This window comes from Chlamydotis macqueenii, chromosome 3 (genome assembly GCF_036417535.1).
Source record: "Chlamydotis macqueenii isolate bChlMac1 chromosome 3, bChlMac1.mat, whole genome shotgun sequence".
In the NCBI taxonomy this organism is placed as follows: domain Eukaryota; kingdom Metazoa; phylum Chordata; class Aves; order Otidiformes; family Otididae; genus Chlamydotis; species Chlamydotis macqueenii.
Window position 1 is genome coordinate 6,558,775 of NC_141558.1, and position 25,002 is coordinate 6,583,776.

The 25,002-nt window shown below is 49.6% G+C and overlaps 1 protein-coding gene across 2 annotated transcripts in view; it reads right to left on the minus strand.

Moving 5' to 3' along the window:
- Positions 1 to 295: 295 nt before the first annotated feature.
- Positions 296 to 25,002, minus strand: part of TNFRSF21 (TNF receptor superfamily member 21) — a 37,778-nt gene continuing 13,071 nt past the window's right edge. The window contains exons 4-7 of one of the 2 annotated variants that reach the window (XM_086745507.1): positions 12,468 to 12,733; positions 5,704 to 5,757; positions 2,911 to 3,130; positions 296 to 1,772 (exon numbers count right to left, since the gene is read on the minus strand). In XM_086745507.1, the coding sequence (XP_086601633.1) occupies positions 1,543 to 1,772; positions 2,911 to 3,130; positions 5,704 to 5,757; positions 12,468 to 12,733 (770 nt within the window). In that variant the 3' untranslated portion in view covers positions 296 to 1,542. The remainder of the gene's footprint in view (positions 1,773 to 2,910; positions 3,131 to 5,703; positions 5,758 to 12,467; positions 12,734 to 25,002) is intronic. The other variant, XM_086745508.1, reaches the window with a different exon arrangement.

The window sequence follows — 25,002 nt, forward strand, 5'->3', positions numbered from 1 at the left end:
CTGCTCACTGCTGCCGGGATTAACACACGTCTCCCAGCCCAGCTCCTTTCCCTGTGGGGAAGCGTCCCCTGCCGCTCCTGAGAGCTCCAGCAGTGACTGCAGGGACTCCAGGCAGTGTTGTCAAGAGAAAGCAACCACATTTGGGCCAGGAAGCTAATGGAGACAACTGCCTTACCACCCCCCAAATCCCAAAATCTCCCTCCTCACCCCACCACAGGCACCCTGAGCAGCCTCCGCTCCGATCCAGCTACGCCCGAGCAGAGGCAGGTGTTAAGGAGGTTAACACAGAATCATGTCAAGTAACAAACACCTAGTATTTATTAATAAATTAGTACACTGGAAGGCAATTTTTCAATTCATTCCCCTCTTCCCCCACTCCCACCCCTTCCCACGGGGCGGCACACGCCACCCTCGTATCAGGATTTCTTCCAATTGAGCGTAGTACAGACTGTTCGTTACGGGAGCATAACAGTTGCAAATATAATCAGACAGACTTCTTACGATGAAGCTTTTTCCCCCCCAAACCTCCCCCCGCCCCCCCAACTCTTTTTTCTTTTAGTAAAAAGTGAAGTGTGATTTGAAGAGACTATTAAGACCGGGTAAGGTCTTTGGAGACCCTATCGGCCACGTCTGTATAAAAAAAACCCAAGAGACACGAGTGTAAAAGCGTAGCTTGGTTGAAGTCTTACACCACGAGGAGAGCGGGACCACCAGCGGCCGCCTTCGCCTCCCCACGTCCAGCACCGGCTCCCCTCGGGGCCCCGCCGTTTCCGCAAGCAGTGAGGCAAGAGGACTCCTTACATTCCACTGAAGGCAAAGGACTTTTTTTTTTTTTTTTCTTCTCTTCTCATCGCCACGAAGGTTGGTGGCACTGACCCTTTTCTTCACGTTTAAAGCGCTTCTGCTGTAGCTTATAGGAGCGCGATGCACTGTCCAGGTGAAAACCATACAATAAATAACCGTGCTAGTAAAATCTCAGCAATGGATATGAGCTATATAGTACATTTAAAAAAAAAAAAAAAGTCAGCTCAGGTGTGAAGCTCAGCTGCATTAAGAGACAGTAACCAGCAACAACTGGGGTTTTTTTTTTTTGCGTGTTTTTGCCATTTACCGCTCCAAGGCGAAGGTGGTGGTGGGAGACGGTCACTCCGAGCAACAGCTTTGCCAGAAGAAGTGAGTTACAGAGCAATCCCCGATATGATGTGTTAAATTACACCAGGTTTGTGGTCTTTTAGTTTGTTAACTTCATTTTTTATTTTTTTTTTTTTTCTTAAAGTGCATCGACTGATCTGACTGGAATGAGAACAAGGAGAAGAGAGGCTCGGGAAGGGGGCAGAGGGTGCAAAGACTTGGACTGAGCGAAAGAGTTAAGGTGGAGGGGTGCAACGCTGGCAAACTGCCCCCCCTCCAGAAACCAAGGACACCTCAACGAAAATACTGGCCATATATTCTACAACAAAACCTGCCTGCGTATTGTCGGTTGTCTTTAACGAGTGCCAAGCTAGCCCTAGCAGATATTCGGAGTGTGTGGTGACCTGGTGCCTAGAGTAAGTCGGGAAGGTGGCTATAGACAGAGTCCAGGAGGGTCTGGCTGGCTTCCTGGCTCTTGACTCCAGCGATCTCAAATAGCCTGTCCAGCTTGTCTTCGGCCTGCGGGATCTCCTCTATGACGTGGAGCTCCTCAGGGTTGAGGATGTGCAGCATGTCATCAAAGATGGGCTGCAGGTCACAAGGGTCCAAGCGCACCTGGCGCAGGACAGTGTCCTTCTTTTCTGTAGGAGGAAAGGAGAGGGTGGTCAAGAAAACTCTCAAGAAATCTCTGCCAACCAGGACTTTTTCTCCTTGGAGACCTCAGTCCAGCCCCTGGTGCCACCTCTGAAGAGAGACACACTACCAGGAAAAAGTGGAAGGTGGGGTGAGTGGTGGGGAGGAGAGAAGATGGAGAAGCCAGAGCTGCTGAGGCACCTAATCCAGGATCCCGCTAGAGCAAACACAGCATTTCTAAATGCTGAATGGCCAATACGGAAAAGTGAAGAAGAACAGGAGCCAAAAAAGCTGAATTCTGTGCTTTTGAGTTGTTTTCACTGGGTCAGCTTCATTTCCACACTCAAGCATAAATTTGGTAGACTGACTGAGCTCAGTGTTTCACCTTCACCAGAAGTTAAAGAAGGTTAAATGCAGCAAGTTAAATGAAGTAAAATTAACCCCCCTCAAAAAGGGGAGGGTGATTAATGGTGATTTACATTTCAAGACATGCGCTCCAGCAAGCAGGACCAAGGGTGGGGGAAAAAAACCTTCAGTCTTGAAATAACATTTTTCTGGTTTCATCTCATGCAATAACCCATGGGCCAACACAACAGCCAAAAGACAGGAGAACTCCCCTCCAAACACCCAGGAATGCCACAGCTTCTCTGGCAGCACTTCAAAGAGTTAAAAGCCTTTAAAGGTGTTTTCCCCTCTCAAATCTGTAACATCTTCGTGAACAGGATATTCTGGTCTGGAATGAGGATGTGACAAACGTATCCTGGAGAGCCAGTTTTCCCAGTTACTTACTTTAACAATATCACGTTGGGCAGCTTCGCCACCTGCGCTGACCGCAGGGGACACGCTGTGGTATCCCTTCGGTCCTCCTGCTCCTCCCGGCACACCCCCAGGCTGATTTTCATAGAATACGGAATAGTTAGGGTTGGAAGGGACCTTTAAAAGCCATCCAGTCCAACCCCCCTGCAAGGAGCAGGGACGTCTCCAACCAGATCAGGTTGCTCAGAGCCCCGTCCAACCTGGCCTTGAATGTTTCCAGGGATGGGGCATCCACCACCTCTCTGGGCAACCTGGGCCAGTGTTCCACCATCCTTATTGGAAAAAAATTCTTTCTTACACCTAATCCGAATCTACCTTTGGTTTTGGTACCTTTGGTAATAAAAGAGCCTGTCCGGCTGAGCGCAGAGGAGCCGCTGGAGGCTGAGTCGCACCGCAGGAGGGGCTCCGCTTCGTCCACGAAGAAGCATTTCTTCTCCGAAGGAGAGGGCTCTACGGTGAGGACAGCCGCCTCCGGGGGCTTGGGGCTGGGGCTGGGTGCGGGGCCGAGCGGGCTGGGGCTCACCGGCAGCGCCAGTCTGTCAGCTTCCAGCTTTAGGGGGGAAAAAAAGAAAGAAAGAGAAGGAACATTAACTCACAGGGATGCTACACAATGGGCTCGCACTCTAAGCCATCTGCGTCCTTGGCTTTCAACACACCCCAGCCCGTCCTCGGTGAATGGTTCCTGCCTTCGGGTGGCCTCCTCCTCCCAGGGGACCTGCTGAGCCAGAACGGGCACTGGAGGTGACCCGGGGTGGACATCAGCGCTGGCTTTTGGCACCCCAGAGCTCAGCAGGCAGGAGGGGTAACGCGACCTGTGCTCCTGGTAGGAGCAACCGCAGCACCAGGATGGCGCGTGCAACCACAGCAGAGCATTTTAACTCGTTTTTCCTTCTCTCCTAAGGGTATTAAAGCCCAAAGCACAGCTCCTGGGGACAATGTGTGACGATGCCCAAGCAGGTAAGCCCTGCCAAAAACACTGCACCATAGCTATCGTTTCTTAAAAACGACCATAGCCCAGCTCCATGCCTCCAACCGGTGCCAAGGGTGCAGGGAAGCGAAAGCTGCCAGACCCCTTGGAGATCGCCGCCGCAGCGCACTCCAGTTACCAGCTACACAGGTAACATTAACTTGTTTGCTCCATCTCGCTGCTGCTGCCACAAGCATCCCATTAACAAGTGATGGAGGAATCCATCCCACCTGACTCCAAATCCAGGGTCAGGAAGGAGAAGCAGGGGCTGGCACTGACCACAGCATCACCCTTGGCTTTTGCCCCCTTATCCTGACACCAGCCAAGGGCAAGGGATCGGCTCCGTGGTCCCGAAGACGCAGGGAGCAGCAAGCACTGCTAGGACATGCTGCGCTGGGAAGTGGCACTGTTTGGATGCCGGCATGAACCTGCTTCGTAACTTGACCGTGCTCTGCGCCTTCCTTCTTGCATCTGCTTCCTACCAGCATGGCAGCAGCCAACATTATCTACCCTCCTCCATCTCTCTGCATCCCCTCAGAGTGCAAACCTCAAGCAGAGCATTTCTGGTTCCCATTCCCTGCAGGGATGAGAGGCCCAGGGCAGCATCCTCACATCCTGTGATTCTATAGATTAGATATTAGGAAAAATGTCTTTACTGAAAGAGTGGTCAGGCACTGGGACAGGCTGCCCAGGGCAGTGGTGGAGTCACCATCCCTGGAGGTGTGCAGAGAATGTGTAGATGTGGCACCTCAGGATATGGTTTAGTGGACATGGTGGTGTTGGGTTGATGGTTGGACTTGATGATCTTAGAGGTCTCTTACAACCTAAAGATTCTATGATTCTGTTCTATGATCCCTGCTTGGCAGCTTGGGCACGTCCACAGGTCACCAGGTCCCCCCAAGCAGGCTGCTCAAAGGACCATCTAATATTTAACTTCTTCCCAAATCCCTCATCCCTGCTTGACCTGCCAAAGCACAGATTTGCAAGCCTTGCCCACGTGCAACCCACTCTCCCCAACAGCATTTTGCAACCCTGTCCTTTCCTCCTGCAGAGGAAAGATCGGGCCATTCCTGCTCAGACAATTTTTGCCTACCACCCAGGAATTAAAAGGCAAAATTCGAAGTAAAGGCTGCGGGACAGGGAGCTGCTGAGCCACCTCCACGCTGGCATGGATGTGCCTGCGCATTCCTCATCCGTGTCGAGGAATTCACCGCCCACAAATCACATGTCTGCTGGGACGCCCATTAGCTCACATTAAATTAACACTGAAGCCTGTTCCTGGTGGAATAAAAGGGGTTTTTTTTCCCCCCATTGAAAATAAACAGGGGAGGATTTGTTCTAGCTCAGCATGTTACACAATAGGCATGTTAAAAATAAGTCAGCTTTAATTTTTAATTAAAAGAATCTGCCCTCTCCTCTGAAACTCCCTTTCCACTGCAGCTCATCGACAAGCAGCAGCCGACCGCCATTAACAGGGGAAAAGCCAGCGAAGGACCAGAACAGCGGCTGGCCGCTTTCCAAATGGCAACATGCTCTGATTTCCCCTTTAAAAACAACAAACAGGCTTCGTTTTACCTTGTGCAACTCGTCTATTTAATATCCAGCCGCAAACTCACCTCCTGATTTCCAAAAAGTGGGCCCGACGGCCAAGGAGCAATTACACGGAGGGCAGGGAGCAACCGGCCGCCCCGGCTCTGCCTTCCCAGCAGAGGGGAAAAACCCTTCCCAGAAGCGTGCGAGTCATTTGGAGTTTAATTAAACAGCTGCTAAAGCACGCTAGGAAAAAAAAAAAAAAATATCACCCAAGGTTATTTTGGCTGTAGGTTGTCCCAGGAGCCCAACGCTTTTCCAAATAGCTGAGCTTACGAGGCAAAGTCAACAGGATGCTCGGACACGCATTAATATTTAAGCCGCGGGAAGAAAGCGAGTGGGAACGAGGGTTTTGTAAGGGTGGGGAAAGCAAAAGGTTGCTGTGAGGTGAAGCCTGTGGCATAGGTGTAAAAATACCCTATTCACAGCCCGTGACTCATTCACTTGAAACCAATTCCTATTTTTGAGAACGGCGCCGCTCAAGCGAAACTGAGCTCCGGCTGGAAAAAAAAAAAACCCCACCCTCTGCAGCTCTTCTGCCTTTCCGGAGTCACCGCGTTTCTCACCTTTCCGTCACCGTTGCAGGCGTTCTGCGCTTGCCACTGAGGCTGCGTTTGCACCTGCACAGACAGACACATGGGAGACTGTTAGACGCACGCTCCAGCGCGAAAAACCGAAGGCGCCGCGGTGGCTTTGCCGCACTCCCGTGACGGGGTCAGTCGTACCAGAGCGCTCTGCCAATTTTTTTTTTTTTTATTTCTTTTTCTACTGCAGCAAGAGGTATGCAATGCCAAAAAAAAAAAAAAAAAAAATTTCTAAAAGCTCCTGTGTACTTGCAGCCCTTTAGGCTGCTGCTCAGGCACCGACATCCTCTTGGATCCCAAACAGCCTGGGAGCACCTGGGAGGATGCTCTAAGCAGCACAGGGTGTCTGAAGGTCCTTCCTAAAGGAAGACAAGGGGACAGAAGGCAATGGGTGCAGAAGATGACATCAGCTTGGCTTTGTTTTCTTTTCACAGCTGCTCCCAGCAGCTCTGTTTGAACTGGTTGCTCCCATTTTCTGCCTCTGTTTTACTGTACTGCAATAAAAGCTCAAGGCGGGCAAACAGAAACTGCAGCTGCTGTGCTCATGTGAGGACAGAGCAGCCGTGGGCACTAAAAAAAAAAAAAAAAAAAAACACAACCCCTCCCTTGGGCGATGCTTCCCTGTAATTCCTGCTGCAGGAACCAGGCGCTAATAGAAGTCGGTGCCAGGTTTGGTTGCTGCATCAGCCTGGCTTCGTGCAGCAGTGCTTGGGTCAGGTTTTCTTGCCCCAACACAAACATGACTCGAACTACTGCTGGTTTTGAAAACAAACAAACAAACAAAACCAAACAATTAAAAAAAAAAAAAAAGGGAAAATTCCACAGGGAGCTGAGTTTACAGTAGCAACCTCTTCTCGGCATCAGGGATAAATTTAGCACCAAAGCCATTGCTTCCCAGATTCCCTGCCAAAAGACGACAGCTGGCTGACACCAGCCCTATTCCCAGGTCTGGTACGTCTCCGTAGGGGACATGGTGGGAGAAACCCTGGAAGACATGGCAGGGTGGGCTGGGCTGGGTGCAGGCGGTGCTGCGGATGCAGGGTCGTGTCGGGAGATGTTCTTGCTATGGTCCCTACAGGCACAAGGAGGAGCTACATGGACGAGCACATCACGGAACATGTAGCGTTTGGTGGTCCACCTTTGGGTCAGACCAGACCTCGGAAGGCAAAGCACTGCTGGCCAGGCCACAAGATCTCACTAAGGCGGCAGAGATCTCTGCAGGTGCTGTAGAGCAGGAGGCAAGCCCTTGGCCAGGATGGGAAGAGCACAAGGTTGCTCAGCACCCTGCGGTGGGAAAGGCCAAGTGTCCTCTCCATGTCCTTCACCCCTCACTGGCCAGGTTTCAGAAGAGCGCTCACCACCACTGCTGTGGTGGAACCGGTGTCCCTCAACACAAGGCAGCCTGGAGAAGAGCTACTCAAGCCAAGCCTCACCACGACCCACGATGGGCAGTGCTGGATCTGGAGAGGGTTTAGACGCTGATACCAAGACACAGCCATCCATGGAGCAAGCAGCTCTTCCCCACTGGCCCCAGCTATCCATGGGTCAAGTGCTACTCCAAGCAGGAGACAGTGTCCCCATACGAGCTCCGGGTGACTTTTCCTTTCTATGGATTTGCCCAGCCACTTTTTTTCAAATCAAACCATGATAAGGAGTTGAAGAAGCCATGACGAAGAGTTTCTAAACTCAACTACAGGCTGAGTAAGCCAGTACCAAGGTCAGTTTGTTCTGACCCCACCACCTTCTCATCCTGTCTTACACTCCCGAGTACAAAATCCTGTGAAAACACAGACCCAAAGAGATGTGGCTACCACAGCAGGGAAGCCTCAGTTGTAACCACATCTACTAAAAAGTTTATATTTTTGTGTTTACGGTTTTAACATTTGTATTACTTGAAAAATTATTATTTTTTTTTATTATTGCATGTTCTCCAGCCTGGTTCAAACCCAACCTTGGTTTGACAAAAACCACCTGATGGTTTCGAGCAAACCTGGAGGAAAACAGTGATGTCCACTCCAGCAAATCCCCAGCAGCCCTACACCTTCCCCGGGGCTCTGGCCACTTTGTCCTACAGCCTTGTACCTCAAATAAAACCTGATACAAGTCCAGAAGGAAAAACTGCATGCAATTTTATTTTTTTCCTGGCTGCCTGGGCATTTCCCAGTGCTCGGATCGCAGCCCCTGGGCTGGGAAATCCATTGAAGAGCTTCACCGTTGCTCTGCTGCCGACACGCAAGGCTAACGCAGCGCACAACTCATTGCTGACTACTGGTCCCAGCCCGGTTCTGCTTTGCCAAAAGAAGAAACGAAGGAGACGGGCAGCAGCTGTCCGGAGCTGGATTTGGGGAAGGTCGCTCCAGGCTCTTGACCCACCCCGGGGTTTTGACCCACAAAAGAGGAAGGAAAGGAGCCAAAAGGCGCTGCCGTAGCCGCGTGCCTGGACACGGGGCTGCTTTCACATCCTCTTCTCCTCCGGCACCTCCCAAAAACCCCACGGCTTAAGCTCACAGCAGAGCCAGCCCTGACAGATCTGCTGATTCACGGGATTATCCATGGCACGCAATTAGCCACGCATCTAAATCTCATTGGGCTTGGGGCTGCAGCCTCCCCCCTCCATTTTCAACATCTCCCTTATGAATTTATTATTATTTTTTTACAGTTTTGCTAAGGCTGTGGTGCTCAACACCCCGAGCAAGGCTGTTTGCTTTCCCTCCACCCATTCCCTAGAATATTTCAGCTGAGGCCAGCGGAGCCATAAATAATAAGATAAGAGCTTAAAGCATCGCTCACGGGAGGACATTTACGGTAGCCAATGCGGCCAGCTGTGCCAGCAATGCCCTGGTGAGCACAGACACCCCTTGATATCTGCAAAATGCTGCTATGCACCCCAAAAAATCACATTACCCAGTGCATGCACTGCGTTGAACTTTTCTGGTTTTAACCTCCAAACTGAAAATTGAAATTATTTGCCGGGATGGCAGCGAAAAATCTCTCCCTTTCCCTCCTCTACCCCCTTTTTGTTGCTGTTAGCATCGCTAATTTGGGGTGTGCCTGGGCTTGCACGCCGCTGCCTCGCAGCCGCCCCAGTGAGTCTGCCTGCAAGGGCAGAGATTTTGCGAAACCTCGAGCCCGAGAAGCGTTTGTGGCCGGGGCCAGGGCCAGCCGCTACCTGGAGCCCTGCGAGCTAAATGCACTCCGAAAAACCTTCCCGCAGCTGCTGTGCTTGCTGTATTTTCTGGATCAGCTGAAAAAAAAAACAAAAAAACAAAAAAAACAAAAAAAAACCAAACCAAAAAAACCCACAAACCCCTAGCAAAGCGATTCAGCGGGCTAATCTCGTTTTAACCTAAATTCGTCCAGCGCGATGCAAAACCAGCATAATCTTCCCCGGCAAAAAAAAGACAGTAAGACTTGAGCAGAGCCCTTACCTGCCCGAAGGAAAATGTTTCTGCCACGTACCGTAATGCCCCAGGGACTCTCATTAATTCCCCTGTTCCTATCAGGGGTTGTAAATATTTGGATTTCGAACCCCGAAAGGGTGTGAGGGAACGGGGCACTATGGGAGAGAGCAGCTTTGCTTCCACAGGGTTCGCAGGCTGAAGGCAGACGTCGGATGAAGGATTTGGGATGAGGATGCGACAGCGAGTCGGATGGGATGGCGAAGGGAGGCTGGTTGGGTTTAGGGTACCTATCTGCTGTCTGAGACCTATGCCACCCAGTAACACAATTTCTACCTAGGAGTTAGGGATGCTGGTGCTTTCTTACGATGCAGGGCCATGGGGAGAGATGGAAGAGCACCCGTTTGCACCCAGGGATGCCAGGGAAGGGCCAAAGGCATCCCGGATGGCATAGCCACCCACGCGTCCCTCCCGGACAAGACACACTGGCACGCGTTGGACGCTTGCTGCTGGGTTGAGTCACCCCAAGGGCTTCACGCTGTTAGCTGCGGCGAAGATGCAGGCATCTGCATTGCATATGAGTGTCCTCACTCCCTCCACAGCATGAAAAGCTCTTTTAATTTTTTTTTTTTTGTTGTGTTTTGCAAGACTGCTTCTGCAGGGCCGCTTGCTGCAGAGGTGCAGCACAGCACCCATCCCTGCCACCAGTGCAGTGACCTGCTCCTTTGGATCAAACCGGTTCTGTATGGACAGAAACTGCCTCGATTTGCCTGCATTTGCACAGACCAATTACCAAGAGCTAAACCTGGATTAGCTCTAATTAAAGGCTTTCTAATCAGCATAGACTAAAAGAACCTCAAACAAACCGACCTCAACCCCTGCCCCTGGCTCTTAGCAATGGGCTGCCCTGGCCGCTCGTGGTCTGGACCGCAGTGATGCAGCCCAGCCGCCGGCACAAGGCTCCAGGGATTCGGTCTCCCTTCCTCAAGCGGCTTCCCACAGCTCTCTGCATCCCTCCCAGGGCCATTCCATCACACACACACCCGCAGAGTGGGAGCCATTCCAGGGAGAGGAGGCAGATGGGTTACAGCAGGTAACACCTTGCAGAAACGCAGCGCACTGCTGCGCTGAATCCGCACCCCAGGGGTGCTTTCAATCTTCGACATCCCATGCACCGCTGCAGTGACCAGACAGGGACCTTTGGGGAAGAGGGACCTCACAGGAACGGCCAATAGCTAAGGCTGATCTCAGATGAATTTTTAAAACCACCTCATTTGCTGAAAGAAGCCCTGTTTCTCATGCAGATCCATCTGAGCCATCTCTGAAAAGATCAGCAAACCAATTCTACCAATTTCTAGGAAAGCAAGTGAAAGCCACAGGGGACCACCAGGGTCCAGGTGTTGCTGGACAGTGGTGAACACAATGGATTGTTTTAAAAAACAAAGAGAAACATTCTCCAGGAAAGCTAGTTAGGAAATCCAGAAGATCTGCCTACAAGTATCCATGAGATTTGGGTTTGCTTGCTCTGTGGAGTATCTGCTCACTGGATTTTCAGAGTTATGGGCACGTGCAAGGAAACAGCTCGTGTTTACTCCATGATTTGGAGTCCACCATCCTGATGGGTCACCCAAAAACCCCCTTCTTGGAGCTACCACCTGCATTTTTGTGCTATTTGAGAAGAAGCGCCTGATAGTCTCAGCCAAAACAGCACAACACTCAGGGGCATTTGGCACCGCACAACTCACATCTATTAATTACCTGGTGTGCTGATGAACAAGCCCCACGTTTTATCTGATGTCCTAGCCCAGTGCTTTGCTGTAGTATTCAAAGTTAAAAACTAGGAGGACAGAGCTTACTACCTGCTCCAGGAGAGCAAGAGGACAACATGACCCTCTGGGACATGGCACATTCTGGAAACTTTAATCCATCTGTGTATAGATTTTTCTGCGCCTCCTTTTCCCAACCATAATTGTGTCTCAGGCTTTTCACTTCATTTTTTCCATCTTTGACATTAAAAAAAAATAAATCTTGGAACACAGTAGGAAAATGAGGAAGCTACACGCTGCCAAATTATCAGGAGCTGGAAGGGAGAAACCAAATCTGGACGCACACAGCGACTGAACAAGACAGGAGTGAGCATGCAGCTGGCAAAGCAAACCTACCCAAAATTTGGGCAGGATGCACGGGGCAACACTTGGCACACACCTGATCTGGGGTCTCTCAAAAACGCAAGCCCAGGAGCTAACGCATTCAAACCTGTGATTTCACACCATGGTTACCAGTTCGGTATGCTAAATGAAGTCACGTGAAGGGACCACAGTCCCTCTTAGAGCAGGAAAATCTGGGACAGTCAAAATGGGATTTGGGAATCCCCTGCCCTGACAAATGCCCTGCCCCAAAGTCTTTGCTATACATGAAGGTCCCCCTTGCCAGGCCCCCACCAAGTGTCCAGACAGGTTTGCAAGCACCCACCCGTTCCGCTTTGGGTCTGGGTCACTGCTAAGGTCAACGGGAGATGTCTGATCAGCTGGTTTAGGGGGAAAAGCCCTGCCTCAACCACCCCCACCTCCATCCATGTGTTGTCCTATTGTCTTCCACGTTCAGAAGTCTCATCCCTCACCTTTATGAACACCTCCAGAAGGCCACCAAATTATTAGAGCCAAAGAACCAAAAGCACACTGACAAGGTAAGGCAGGGGTGGCTAAAACAAACAGCAAAGGTCACCGAGGCAGCTCCCGATGACTTACATCCGACTGAGACCCTGCTGCAGAATCTTCTGCAACCATTTATTTATTCTCCCAAAATACAGGACAGCTTGTTTTAAGGCCAGAGCTGCCGCAGAAGGGCCACAACTCTAGACGACAGCACGGATGGAACTCCCATGCCACCAGCCACCACCCTGGAGAAGCAACTCGTGCTCTCCAACAAAAACATTTAGTGCCCAATGATGCTCAGCCCTTCTCACAAAATCCTGGGGATTTAGTAACAGCATTTAAGAGCAAGTTGAAAGTGGGATGATTTTTCCTCCATCTCCCCAACGCAAGGGCTCAAGCAGTAAGTTCATCTGGTGACCTTCAAAGACACATGCAAACCACAGTGCACGGGACTCAAGAGCTTGTCAAAACTCTGATAAGGTTTTGAGCAAACTTTGGCAAAGCTTTGCTCAAAAGCAGTGTAAGGCTTAAATACAAGCCCCTGAGGAGCTCCAGAGGGAAATGGAGTCCAACAACTTGTCTATTAGCTAAGCTCGAGGCCACAGCCAGGCCCCACACACCCACACGGTCACCACGGCCACACAAGATGTGCACCGCATCAGACAAGACCGCTCGAAGCCCAGCCCATCGTTACCGGCGTGGTGTCCTCCATCAGGCCTCGGATCTTCTCCACCACGTCGTTGCGGCGGTGCTGGCGGAGGGCGCTGATGAGCTGGGCCAGGCTGGCCTCAGGCCCGCGGATGGTCCAGTGTTGCAAGGCGGCGTAGGCGCGCTCGTGGTCGGCCGCGTAGCCGTTGGAGAAAGCTGCCACCTCGCGCTCGCTGGCGTTGCACAGGAACTGGTAGATGTCCTTCCACTGGCTCCCCACCTGGGCTGCCACCAGCTTCAGGATGTCGATGCCTGTGGAACAGAAAAGCTACAGGTGAGGCATGAGGGTTCGCAGCCTCTTGGCACTGCAGATCTAAGCTTTCCCATCCCTGAATAGCCATGCTTTGCTTTTCTTTGGTTTGTTTTTTTTGTTTGGAGATTTTTATTTTTATAATTATTATAATTATAATTATTTTTAATACCTTTCATGAATCCAGGCTGCAAGGAACTCTGCAGATAAGCAGCACCCCTAACATGCTCAACACCTGCTATGCAAATAAAGGGTGACGGACCCGTAGGTTGCTCCAATTGAGGCACGTGAGCTCTAAAATTAACCATGCTACTTCAACCACAAAATCTCCTGCAGTCTTTGGCATAGGAAGAACCCACGGGTACTCGGCCACCACACAGCTGCAGGAGCAGGGGAGATGGCAACACACTCACCCGTAGGCCTGCACTGCAGCCACCGCTTTGAACAGGAGCTGCATTAGGAGGTGAGTCACCAAGGCATCTTTATAAAGATGAATATTTCCAGAACAGAGCGCCTACAGCAGCTACAGTCCAGTGAGGCACTGGAACAGGCTGCCCAGAGAAGTCACAGATGTCCCATCCCTGGAAGTGTTCAAGGCCAGGTTGGATGGGGCTTTGAGCGACCTGGTCTAGTCGAAGATGTCCCTGCTCCTTGCAGGGGGGTTGGACCAGATGGCCTTTAAAGGTCCCATCCAACCCAAACCATTCTGTGATTCCATGATTTAGAGGCGTTTCCAGTGCAGACTGGTGGGCTGACTCAGTTACAGGATGGGAGACCCTGCACCAGGTGAGCATTGGGTGAATGGCAGATCTGGTGTGGGATCAGAAGAGCAAAAAGGCAAAGCTTCCCTCGGAAAAGCGCTTGAGACACGTTGATTCAAGACCTTGAGGGTTTGCTTCCTTTGGCCTTGAAAGCAATGCAAAAAACACGCTCATCCTCATGCCTATAAGAGATAAGCCATACCTTTTCCATAACAGCTAATTAACCTTGTTTTATCAAGGTGAACACCACCTTGTTTCCAAACACCACGCAAAAGGTCAGCATAGGTGAGCCGCAGAGATAAACTCACTCTTCCCAGAGAAGGGACCACACCTCGGGTTTCCTCGCGAGCCAGCACGCTCTGTCGCTGCGGGGACTATTGCTGCTTCCCTCTGCGGGCACAACAGCTGCGGCAGCAGAAAATAGCTGCTTACGGAGGAAAATCACAGCCAGGGTCTGTCCTGGTGGCCTAAACTTTTAACAATTTCTGACGCAGCTTAGACCAGACTTCCTTCAGGTTGCAGCCCGGACATAGCCAGATAGATACATACATACATATATATCTATATTAAAAAATATATATACATATAAACTATACAGTCTCATATAAATAAATTGATATGTCTTTTTATACATATATATAAAAAGCCTGACATAGATATATCATATATATATATCTAAAAACAATACAGCCTGATATATATTTACATTTTTAATATATATGTATGTGTATATATACACACAGATACATATGATATAGATATTTTATATATGTGTACATATACACATAGATATAAAATATCTATACAGCCTGATACAGATTTTTAATATGTGTGTAAATATATGGATATATCTATCTTTATATATAATATATATTAGACATCTCTATACAACATAGATATTTTATATATGTATCTGTATATATATGCTTATATACACACAGAGAGATCTATATTAAAAAAACCTCTATGGTCTCACACAGGTATTTTTGACCCAAACCTTTCTCACCATTAAAGCAGGTTTATCAATATGTGCTATATATAGCCTTCAGCGTTTACTTCCAAGCCAGATAACGTAGCCACGGCCCCACGGAGCTCAGAGCATCCGCAGCCAGGGTCTGACCCGCTCTGCAGCAGGAATGCCGGAGTACAAACCACATCTTACGTACCCCTACCCTCCTCCCACCGTAACCACCAAACCTCCCTCCGGCTGATTCGTGCCAACGTGCGTGTGCTGTCTCACGTGGAGATGCGAGGGTCGGGGTTTCTCTTGGCATAAAAGCTCAGTCCGTCAGCCCAACTGGAGGTGTAACCCCCAAAAACCAAACCAACCACAGGGCTTGGTTTTAACTACGGAGAGGTTCAGGAAGGAGGAAGACAAAAAATAGAAAAAAAAAAAACCCAAAAAACAAACCACAGCCATCTTCGTTATTCAAAGTAAGTCCAAGATAAAGAAAATATTTCCCAGCACCAAGGACCAAGAAAAGGCTGTGAACATGCTATTGAGATTTATGACGGGGCTAATCATCTGAGGCACAGATAATTATATATATTACATAATAAATATATGCTATCATCCATCACATTTCAACACAGCAGCAGGAACTAAGGCTGGTCTTGTGTGCTGGTTTTGACTGGAGTAGAGTTAATTTTCTTCACAGTAGCTGGTATGGGGCTGTGTTTTGGATTTGTGCTGAAAACAATGCTGATAACACAGGGATGTTTCAGTCACTGCTGAGCAGCGCTTACACAGAGTCAAGGCCTTTCTGCTCCTCACCCCACCCCACCAGTGAATAGGCTGGGGGTGCACAAAAGGCTGGAAGTGGACACAGCCGGGACAGCTGACTCCAGCTGACCAAAGGGATGTTCTGTACCATACGAGATCATGCTCAGGATATGGAGCTGGGGGAAGAAGAAAGAAAGGAGGGACGTTTGGAGTGATGGTGTTTGTTTTCCCACGTAACCCTTACGCGTGACAGAGGCCTGCTTTCCTGGAGATGGCTGAACATCTGCCTGCCGATGGGAAGCAGTGAATTAATTCAGTGTTTTGCTTTGCATGGCTTTACCTGCTAAACTGTCTTTACCTCAACCCATGACTTTTCTTGCTTTTATGATTCCAATTTTCTCCTCCACCCCACCGCAAGGGAGTGAGCGAGCAGCTGCATGGGGCTTACTTGCCAGCTGGGGTTAAACCATGACATTTTGTTAACTTTTCCTGTTACTCAAAGACCCAGCAGTCCTCGGTTCGAGTGGATGCAGGTCACCTGTGGGCTTCCAGGCAAATCCCAAATTCCTGTCCCTCGATCCCTTTGCATTGGGGATGGCCGTCAGTCCTGCACAGGATGGACACACAGCCCAAATCGCATTGGCAGCCAAGCTCAGATATCATACCCTGATGTCGGCAAGAAGCCCAAAAGCCAACTTGGGTTCGAAGTTAGATCCTTTAAACCAGCAAATTCAACTGCTTTTGGCAAAAAAGCTGCAAAAGCACTAAGTTTATGCAGACAAAACGCAATTTCATCGCTCAACCCAAGAGAAAGAAAGAAAAAAAAAAAAAGCAGTTCCTGAATACAAGGTTAGAAAAAGCTCTGCAAGGCTTGTGCACCAAGGTAACAACACTATTGCAAAGAGGAACAAGAAGGTCTGGTGCTGCCCATTATAGATCTAGATATACAGATATACAGAATCATAGAATGGTTGGGTTGGAAGGGACCTTCAAAGGCCATCCAGTCCAACACCCCTGCAAGGAGCAGGGCCATCTCCAACCAGATCATGTTGCTCAGAGCCCCGTCCAACCTGGCCTTGAATGTTTCCAGGGATGGGGCATCCACCACCTCTCTGGGCAACCTCTGCCAGTGTTCTACCACCCTCATTGGAAAAAAAAAAAAAATTCCTAATACCTAATCTAAAACTACCTCCCTCTATTACCCATTGTCCTGTCACAACAGGCCCTACTGAAGAGTTTAGTGCATAAGTCCTTATCTCAGCGCATATGTTATCTCAGAGCTTTTTCTACCCTTGCATTCAGGGATTATTTTTTCCACGGGTTGAGTGATATATGTAGATATATAGACATACAGATATATAGATAATGCTGCCCATTTTTATGGGCATTTTCTATAAAATAAGCAGAGTCCAGTCCCTCTGACAACGCTGCCCTGCGGTGAGACAAAGCTGGGTGGGAGCTTTGCCCACACCCGCTCCCACGCACATCAGTCATACAGAAGCACTAAAATATAATTTGCTGTTTTATGACCCCTGTGTGACACATCTAGTCCTTCCTGGGAAAGAAAAAAAACTCACACACTACCTGCTCCCATCTACGTATTTAATGCTGATAAATCCCAGTATTTACAGCGGCTGTACTGGTGAGAAAAGCTTTCAGCTGGTCGCGACTTGATTTGCACCAGTTTTATGTGGTGGCATGATATTTACATCCCCATGTTCTCACACAAGATTTACGAAAGAAAGCGCTCATGCTCCTACTGATATTTTCAAGTTCAGTATATTTAATCTCACTGTTCAATAAAGTGGCCCCATAAACACATTTATGTCCCTTGGCAATAATATCCCAGGGCACGGAACGCACCAGGAGGACTTAATGGTGCGTAATAATCTTTGGAGAACACATATTCTATTAAAAACGAATTTGGAAATGCCTACCTTAATACTGTAAGAATCTTAAACTCATTTTCTTGCAACTATTAAATGAATTTAAGCCCCATATGTTCGCTACATCCATGACAATATTGTGCAAACAAAACCCCAAAGAGATATGGAAGCGAGACAGATGTGAGCGCAGCTTTGGCTCCAATCAGTTAAAAAAAAAAAAAACATTACTCCCTGTGTTCTTGAAAAATAAGATTAAAACTATTACATGACAAGCTGCTGCTGCACGCTGCCAAGTATTACTGCTCAAGTCATTTACAGTAACTTAATTCACTTGTTTAAAAATAAAATAAAATGTTAATGCTTATAATAAGCTTACAGTCTTACTATTTCCACATCTCCAGAAGCCCTACCAGTTACCCTGTAGAGCACTAATGATGCTGGAGCATCCAGTCGGGACAGGAAGGTGCCCATCAGGATGCACGGAGCAAAAAACTCCAGCTTCATCTCAGGTCCTGGGTCCTCCTCACCCTCCAAACCACATGGACCTTCAGCCACCAGGCTCATCCGCACGCCGAGGCTGGACATGTTGCTCAAAGCCCTCTGGAGCCCAACAATCCCAAGGGAAATGGCTGAGCTCAGCAGGGATGGTGCTTTAACCCACCTGTTTCACGCTTCCCACGTGAGGACCGTCACAGCCATGTTGGTGCAGTGCTAAAGCTGCTCTGAGCTTGCAAAATCTGGAGAACAGCCTGCGTCCTCCTCCTTATTTTAACACTAGCATGGGAACAGCCTGGGAGAGCCGCCACCACCTTGCTGCTAACGCAGGAGGCACCACTGCCCTCTCCATCATCACCACCAGGAACCATTGCTGTTGATCACCCAGCTCTGCTTGCCTCAAAGAACACCAGAATTAAAGAGAAGCCCTTGCTGTGAAACTCGCCCTGGCCATGTCCAGCAGAGCTGTGTGTGCAGCGGCCATCCCAGAGCGGGCAACAGCAGCATCTGAAGGATCCAGGACATCCATGCGCATCCCGGGTACCTGGACAAGTGGCATTTCAATTGCCATTATCTAAACATTGTGATGAGATACTCCATGTAACCACCTAATATTTTAAAGGTGGTGATAAACCTGGAGTAGTGAAGAACTCCCCTTCAAGCCAGAACAAGGCCAACACAAGAAAAGGTAAAGCCTGAGGGTGGATGTACGCACATGGGAACATGTACACGTGGCGTAACCAGGCAGGTCTACAGGCTATGGAGCAAACGTAGACAGCCCTGCTCTCAAAGGCAGCATGGACAGATGCCTGCAGGGCAGTACAAGCAAGCAGCAACGCTGTATAGGTGTCCAGCTCATCTACAAAGATGACGAGTTGAAAGGAGGATCTTCGTGGAGAGGCAGGGCAGGTTTACAAACAGGTTTCTCACCTCCAACTACACTGCTCACCTGCGTCTTCCCCATAAACGCTATTTCAGTGACTTACAGTTGCTTATTTTGAATCTGGTTCAAGGTTTTTCCCAGCCATTTCCAACTCCTTTAGATGTCTCCTGCCTCACTGTGATGTCCACAGTTTGATGGAGACAGAGCAGTCACCCCTTCCGCTCATATCATTGGGATGGTCATCACAAAAGTGCACAGGACCTGGCCATGCTTTAGTGACTCTCTTGAGCTTGTTCTGGACAAGCCTCGCTCATCTCCCACAGTCCTATTTACAAGTTGGACACAAGCCGAGTTCTTTGGTGATCTGTTGGCCTAAAGCAAGGCAAGAAGCCAGCATGGCATGGGGCCATGACCAGCATGCTTACATACGACACCTGCAAGGGACCATTTCTCTTCTCTGACATTTCTTTTTCATGTCTTCAAGCAAACTCAAGAAGGGTGGAGAAGCTACCCTGCCAGAAGGCTACACCCAAGCACCTGGCAGCAGATACAGTAAAGTCTAACCGCAGCCCCGCCACAGAGGAGCTTCAGTTCCTTCCTCTCCCCATCCTTTCACAAACAAAAAGCCATCATTATTTTCATTTTCAGAGCCCAAGTCAAACATCATTTGGCATTTTTCAGAAGAGTGGTCATTGACAAGCTGCCACTTTCAAGGGGAAATCTCACGCTCAAGTCTACAGAGCCCCCCCAAGCCATGCGTCCTCTGGTTCCACTAATAATGAAGGGACACAGCACAGGGAAAAGGGTTAACACAACATCAGTTCAAGTGCTAGGCTGTCTTATACAACTGGGAAGGAAAGGTCAGGAGATCCTCCACAACCTGTGGCACACATGGGCTCATCCAGTGAGCAGCCCATTTGCCCAGGCTTCCAAAGTCAGCTTCATGCATTTTCAGGACACATGGATTTCAGGAAACTCCGTTCTCCGTCCCTTCATTCACAGGGATGGGTCCCACCAGCCCACCCATGACATCTGTGGGAACTGACCTCCACCATCCCAATACCAACCGGAGCTAAAACACCTGGACCTTCCACCGCCTGGTAACTGACACAGGTATCCCAGAGGTGGGCAATATCAGCTGCTACTCCCACAGAGATCAACGGCTTGTTCATCAACGTAACCCAGACCTCCCACAACACAGCCATTGAAATTCGTCCTTTCTCTGCAGAAAGGCCACAATTAGCCATTACTGAGTCCCCATCCTACATGGGAAGAGCTGTCACCTCATCACTTTCCCATTTCAGAGCAGACAGAGCCACGTGGAATGACAAACCCTGACCGTGACAGGCTGGCTGGATTTCGACACTTGCACAGACCTTGAGGATGAAACAACACGGGTGGAGAGCACAGCCCGAGGGCACGCGCAAGTCACCAGGGCGGTGATGCAGCCCAACGCTCCCCTACGTTCAGATAAAAGCTCCAAATCACTGCTAGCTCAGCTCTGTTCCTGAGCTCATCCCACCTACCTCCTCCAAATATCCTCCTGACTCATGCGAAACACAGCCACAGCAACCTATTTTTACCTCCGAGCACACAGCAAGAGCCTGCATGTACAACCGAGCCCGGATGCGGCACATCCAAACGCCACTTGACAAGGCACCACAGCTCAGCCAAACCAGGACTTAAGAAATCCCACACCTCTAACACAAAAACCTTTCCTAAATGTGAAAATTTCACCATCCTTCCCACAATAAAAGGAGAGGTTGTTGGAAACTAAATGCACGACCCTGCCCCCGCAATCATATTTCAGGTCCTAAATGAGGAGGTTTGGAAGACGTGTAGGGTCCTGCACCTGGATTGGGGCAATAACCAGTATTGGCAGACTGGGGGACGAAAAGCAGCCCTGAGGAGAAAGACTTGGAGCTGTTCATTCACGAGAAGCTCAACATGAACCAGCAATGAGCACTCGTGGCCCAGCAACCCAACTGCATCCTGGGCTGCATCAAAAGCAGTGTGGCCAGCAGGTCGAGGGAGGGGATTCTGCCCCTCTGCTCTGGTGAAACCCCACCTGCAGTACTGCGTCAGAAGGACGTGGACCTGTTGGAGAGAGTCCAGAGGAAGCCACGAAGATGATGAGAGGGCTGGAGCAGCTCTGCTGTGAGGACAGGCTGAGAGAGTTGGGGCTGTTCAGCCTGGAGAAGAGAAGGCTCTGGGGAGACCTTATAGCAGCCTTACAGTACCTCAAGGGGGCTACAGGAAAGATGGGGAGAAACTTCAGTAGGGCCTGTTGCAATAGGACGAGGGGTAATGGTTTTAAAATAGAGGGAGGAAGATTTATACTAGAAATAAGAAAGAAATTTTTTTTACACTGAGGGTGGGGGGACACTGTCCCAGGTTGCCCAGAGAGGTGGTGGATGCCCCATCCCTGGAAGGGTTCAGGGCCAGGCTGGACAGGGCTTTGAGCGACCTGGTCTAGCAGAAGGTGTCCCTGCTCCTTGCAGGGGGCTTGGAACTAGATGATCTTTGAACGTCCCTTCCAAGCCAAACTTTTCCATTATTCCCACAACAGTCTTTGCCTGCACAGGAGGAGAGGACCCACTTACGAAGACTTGTTCACCATTTGCTAGTTTTCCCATGGAGGACAGTGCTCGTACCAGACCCTCCCAGGAGCCAGTGATTCACATCCTCAGCAAGTGCTGTTTGGGCAACAAACCACTAAATTGTGGTGTTTGTTTTTCTTTTAAAAACCAAAAAATCTTGCAGGGCAGGAAACTGACTCCTGACAAACACTTCCCACACACTCTGGAAAATAACTGAACCAAACCAAGCAGTCGAGGAAGGTCTGTGATCAGCCACATGCTATTACAAACATGTTTTGGACCCGGGAACTTGAGGGACGGCATGAGACAAGACCTCCCTTCCCACCCCACGCTACGTGGAAATCACCTCTGTAACAGCAGCTTTGGTCCAGCTCTCCCAGAACCCACGTGAGCTCCTGCCCACTGCCTCGGGATGCTCACCCTGCATGTTTCCACACCGGCACTGGGGACCTGCAGCGTAACGTGGCCAGGTGGACTTGCTCCTCCTCTGGTTTAGAAGGGAACGGCTAGCATAAGTATTTTATGTAATTATTAAATTTTAAACGGCTTTTGCAGAGTTAATCTTCATTATAACCCTCTTGGACAGCTGGTAACCCTGAGCAAGCACACCGCCGCGGCCAGAGCCATATAAATATCCAGACACCCAGAGATGCCAATCCAAGGATTAAATTCACCTCCTGCATTTTTTCCCCTAGACAAAGCCTTGGCAAGCAAGGCGAGAAAAAAAAAAAAAATAAAATCTGTTCTGTTATTCAAGGAGTTATGTGCGAGAGCCTTACCAACGTGAGAAATCACAGCCTTCCCAGTGGAGAAACCAGTGTTGGGGTTTTGGCAAAATAAACCCAGGCTCAGCGTGTTTTTCTACGAGGACAACCCTCCTCTCCCTGCAGAGCTGCCCTGCCTCTGACACTTGGCCCTACACCATAATGGGCAGGCACAAATCCCAATCCCTTATTAAATTAATCCACCGGCCACCCAGAAATTTTGACCATGGGACAGTTTGGTTTTTTCCTTATTTTTTTTATTTTTCCCCTCTCTTTCGAAGCAGGTTTGGGAGTAAAAGTACCAGGTTCCCAGGGCAGCTCTGCCCAGCCCTGCGCACGTTGCGGATCAATGGCTGGTGTAGCGATACCCACTAAAAGTGATCAAGCGCTGGTCTTCAGGCCTGCTAAAGCAATAAGGCTGAGGAGCAAGAGATGACAGACCCGCACATGATTAGGTTTCCTCCTCTCTAAGCAGAGCAGCAGCCTCCCTCGTTCATGTTTTCCCAAGGCTGCCTTTCACCATGAAGCCTTGCTCAGCTCCTGCACACACCCTTTGGAAACCAGACAGCTTCCCAAAAGGTCAAGGATGAGTTTGGGGCAAACCGGAGCAAAGTTTTCAGCCGAGTGGTTTGAGGAAGATGGTCAAACTGTCATGAGAAGCCACCCCAAAGCTTCCACGCCAGAGCTGCAGATGCCAGAAGAGAGATTGCTTTGGAAAACAAAAACAAAAACAACCCCAGCACCTTCTGCCTCTCTGTTCTGGCAGGCAGACACACATTAATTCCTCATCTGATGCCTGCCAGAATCATATTAAGGTTTGCACACAAGCCCAGGGCTGCTCCCCTCCAGGCACAACCGCAATTACCAAATTATGTCAGCGGCAACGGGCACACCCACCCACGTGAGATGCTGCCAGCCATCTCTGCCCTACCTGTGGTCTGAGCACAAAACCTTGAGGCCACCACAGTTGGAGACTGGTGAGGCTTTTTTAACCCCACTGCTCCTCCCCAGGCTCTGCACACGTGAAGAAGTGACGGCAGTCCCCAGGGCTGCATTTCTACAGCAGCTCCTCTGCCGTCACCCTGCCTCCCAGCATGACACTGAAAAGATGGGGAGAAACTATTCAGCAGGACCTGTTGTGAAAGGACAGTGGGTAATGGTTTTAAAACAGGAGGTAGATTCACATTGGACATCAGGAAAATTTTTTTTACGATGAGGATGGTGGAACACTGGCCCAGGTTGCCCAGAGAGGTGGTGGATGCCCCATCCCTGGAAACATTCAAGGCCAGGTTGGACGGGGCTCTGAGCAACCTGATCTGGTTGGAGATGTCCCTGCTTCTTACTGGGGTGTTGGACTGGATGGGCTTTGAAGGTCCCTTCCAATCCAAACCATTCTGTGGTGCTGTGAGTACCTGATTCCACGTGAGGACAAGCCTGCAATGACCCCAGACATCCTGACGCACACTGCCAACACACCCATTGGTTACATTCACATGGTGATGCTTCAGAGCTGCAGCACAGGGTCAGGTGCTCCACGGCACAAGGCTTTCCAGCGAGGCTCTGGTCCCTCTTCCACATCCTCACCGACTTTGGAGCCGACCAAGCCCTGGTCCTACAGCAACTGAGCTGCAACCCAAGGGCTGTTCCCCATGAATCACCAACCAATATGGTCCTGGCTCCCAACACGCTGACAATTTGGCATCCCAACAGCTGAGCAACAAGACCCCCCCAAATTCCAACACTCCCTGTCTTTCCAGCATCACCCTTCAACTCCCCACTCTGGTCTTGAGCCATTTTCAGGACATGCTCTTCTACCTGCAGCCAAGCCTGAGCTCCATCTTGGCTGCAAACAGCTTTTGCAGAACAGTTTATTTCTCTGATTATTTAACCAGAGGCTTCCTGGCTTCGCTCTCACCACCCACTGCAGTAATGTGCAGTTACCAGACTTGAAGAAAAATAAAAGGGAAGTGGCACCTCATGACAGGCCAGTGCTGCCAAGACCTGTTCTTCAATCTTTCAACTAAAAAAAAAAAAAAAAAAAAAAAATCACCAAATTCTCTTCTTGCTTGTTGGCATGTCACGTCAGGCAACTGCTTCTATTCTTCTATTCACAGGAGGTTTTACCTCAAAATGTAACATTTTACAGAGCCTGTTGCCTTTCATCTTCTGCTGTTCAATGGGTGAAAGTCAAAGGCAACACTATCGGCAATGTCCACAAGACGATTCCAGGCCCATTTTCATGTTTGGCATAGGCTGATGCCAGGTTTGGCATTTCCAGGAGGTTCAAGACACAGGCTTCTATTCTCCACTTTTATTACAAGCTCAATTCCTTGACTTTGGAAAGAGCTGAGGAAATGAAATGGGTATTTGCTAAAATAAAAACACTGTTAGAAGAGTTTCCAGCGTGTCGGCTGCTCTTGATGTTTTAAAACCTTGTAGTCATACAAGGTTAAAACTACAGAGCACTATCAGCCCAGTACCCACGTCGCTCAGGCACCACACTGATAATTCCTTCGGAAATCTTTGGCAAACTGCTTTTCCGCTTCAGATTCCCACCTGCAGGGCTAGAAAGCAAGTGCCAGCTGAAGCAGCGAGAGGTCCAGCTTCTCCAACCACAGCTGTGCCGTCGACACCGCTCCACCTTTATGATCCTGCACAGATGAGACTTGGGGGCTTCAGGGAGAGCCCCCGCCGTGGGGACAGACACAGGGACAGATGTGGAGGTAGGCTGGCTGCTAACTCAGGCCATTAGTCATCGCAAGCTCTTCCCAGACCTCTGAACCATTTAATCCAGTGAGAATCACCGGCATTTGCTGTCTTGGTTGGAACCCGTCCATGTTAAGGACAGGGGTCTTGTTTTAACACCAGCCTCCCAAGCTTCTGCTATTTTTAGGTTTGGGCTGTTATTTAAGGCACATATTATGACCAGAGAGAGCACAGGGCGTAGATATCAGCTCAGAGGAAGATGAGGACAAGTGAATTGGCCTGTGACAATAACCGCCGCTCAGGATCGCACGCGTATCTCAACTATTTAAGCAATTGAGTATTTCAAGCGCCATCAGGAACCAGCAAGAGTTTGAGGCACTGCTTCCACTCTAAGACCCTCCTTGTTTGGGAAGGAGCCCAACCACAGTGAGATGTCCTTCCTCCAGCACTGAG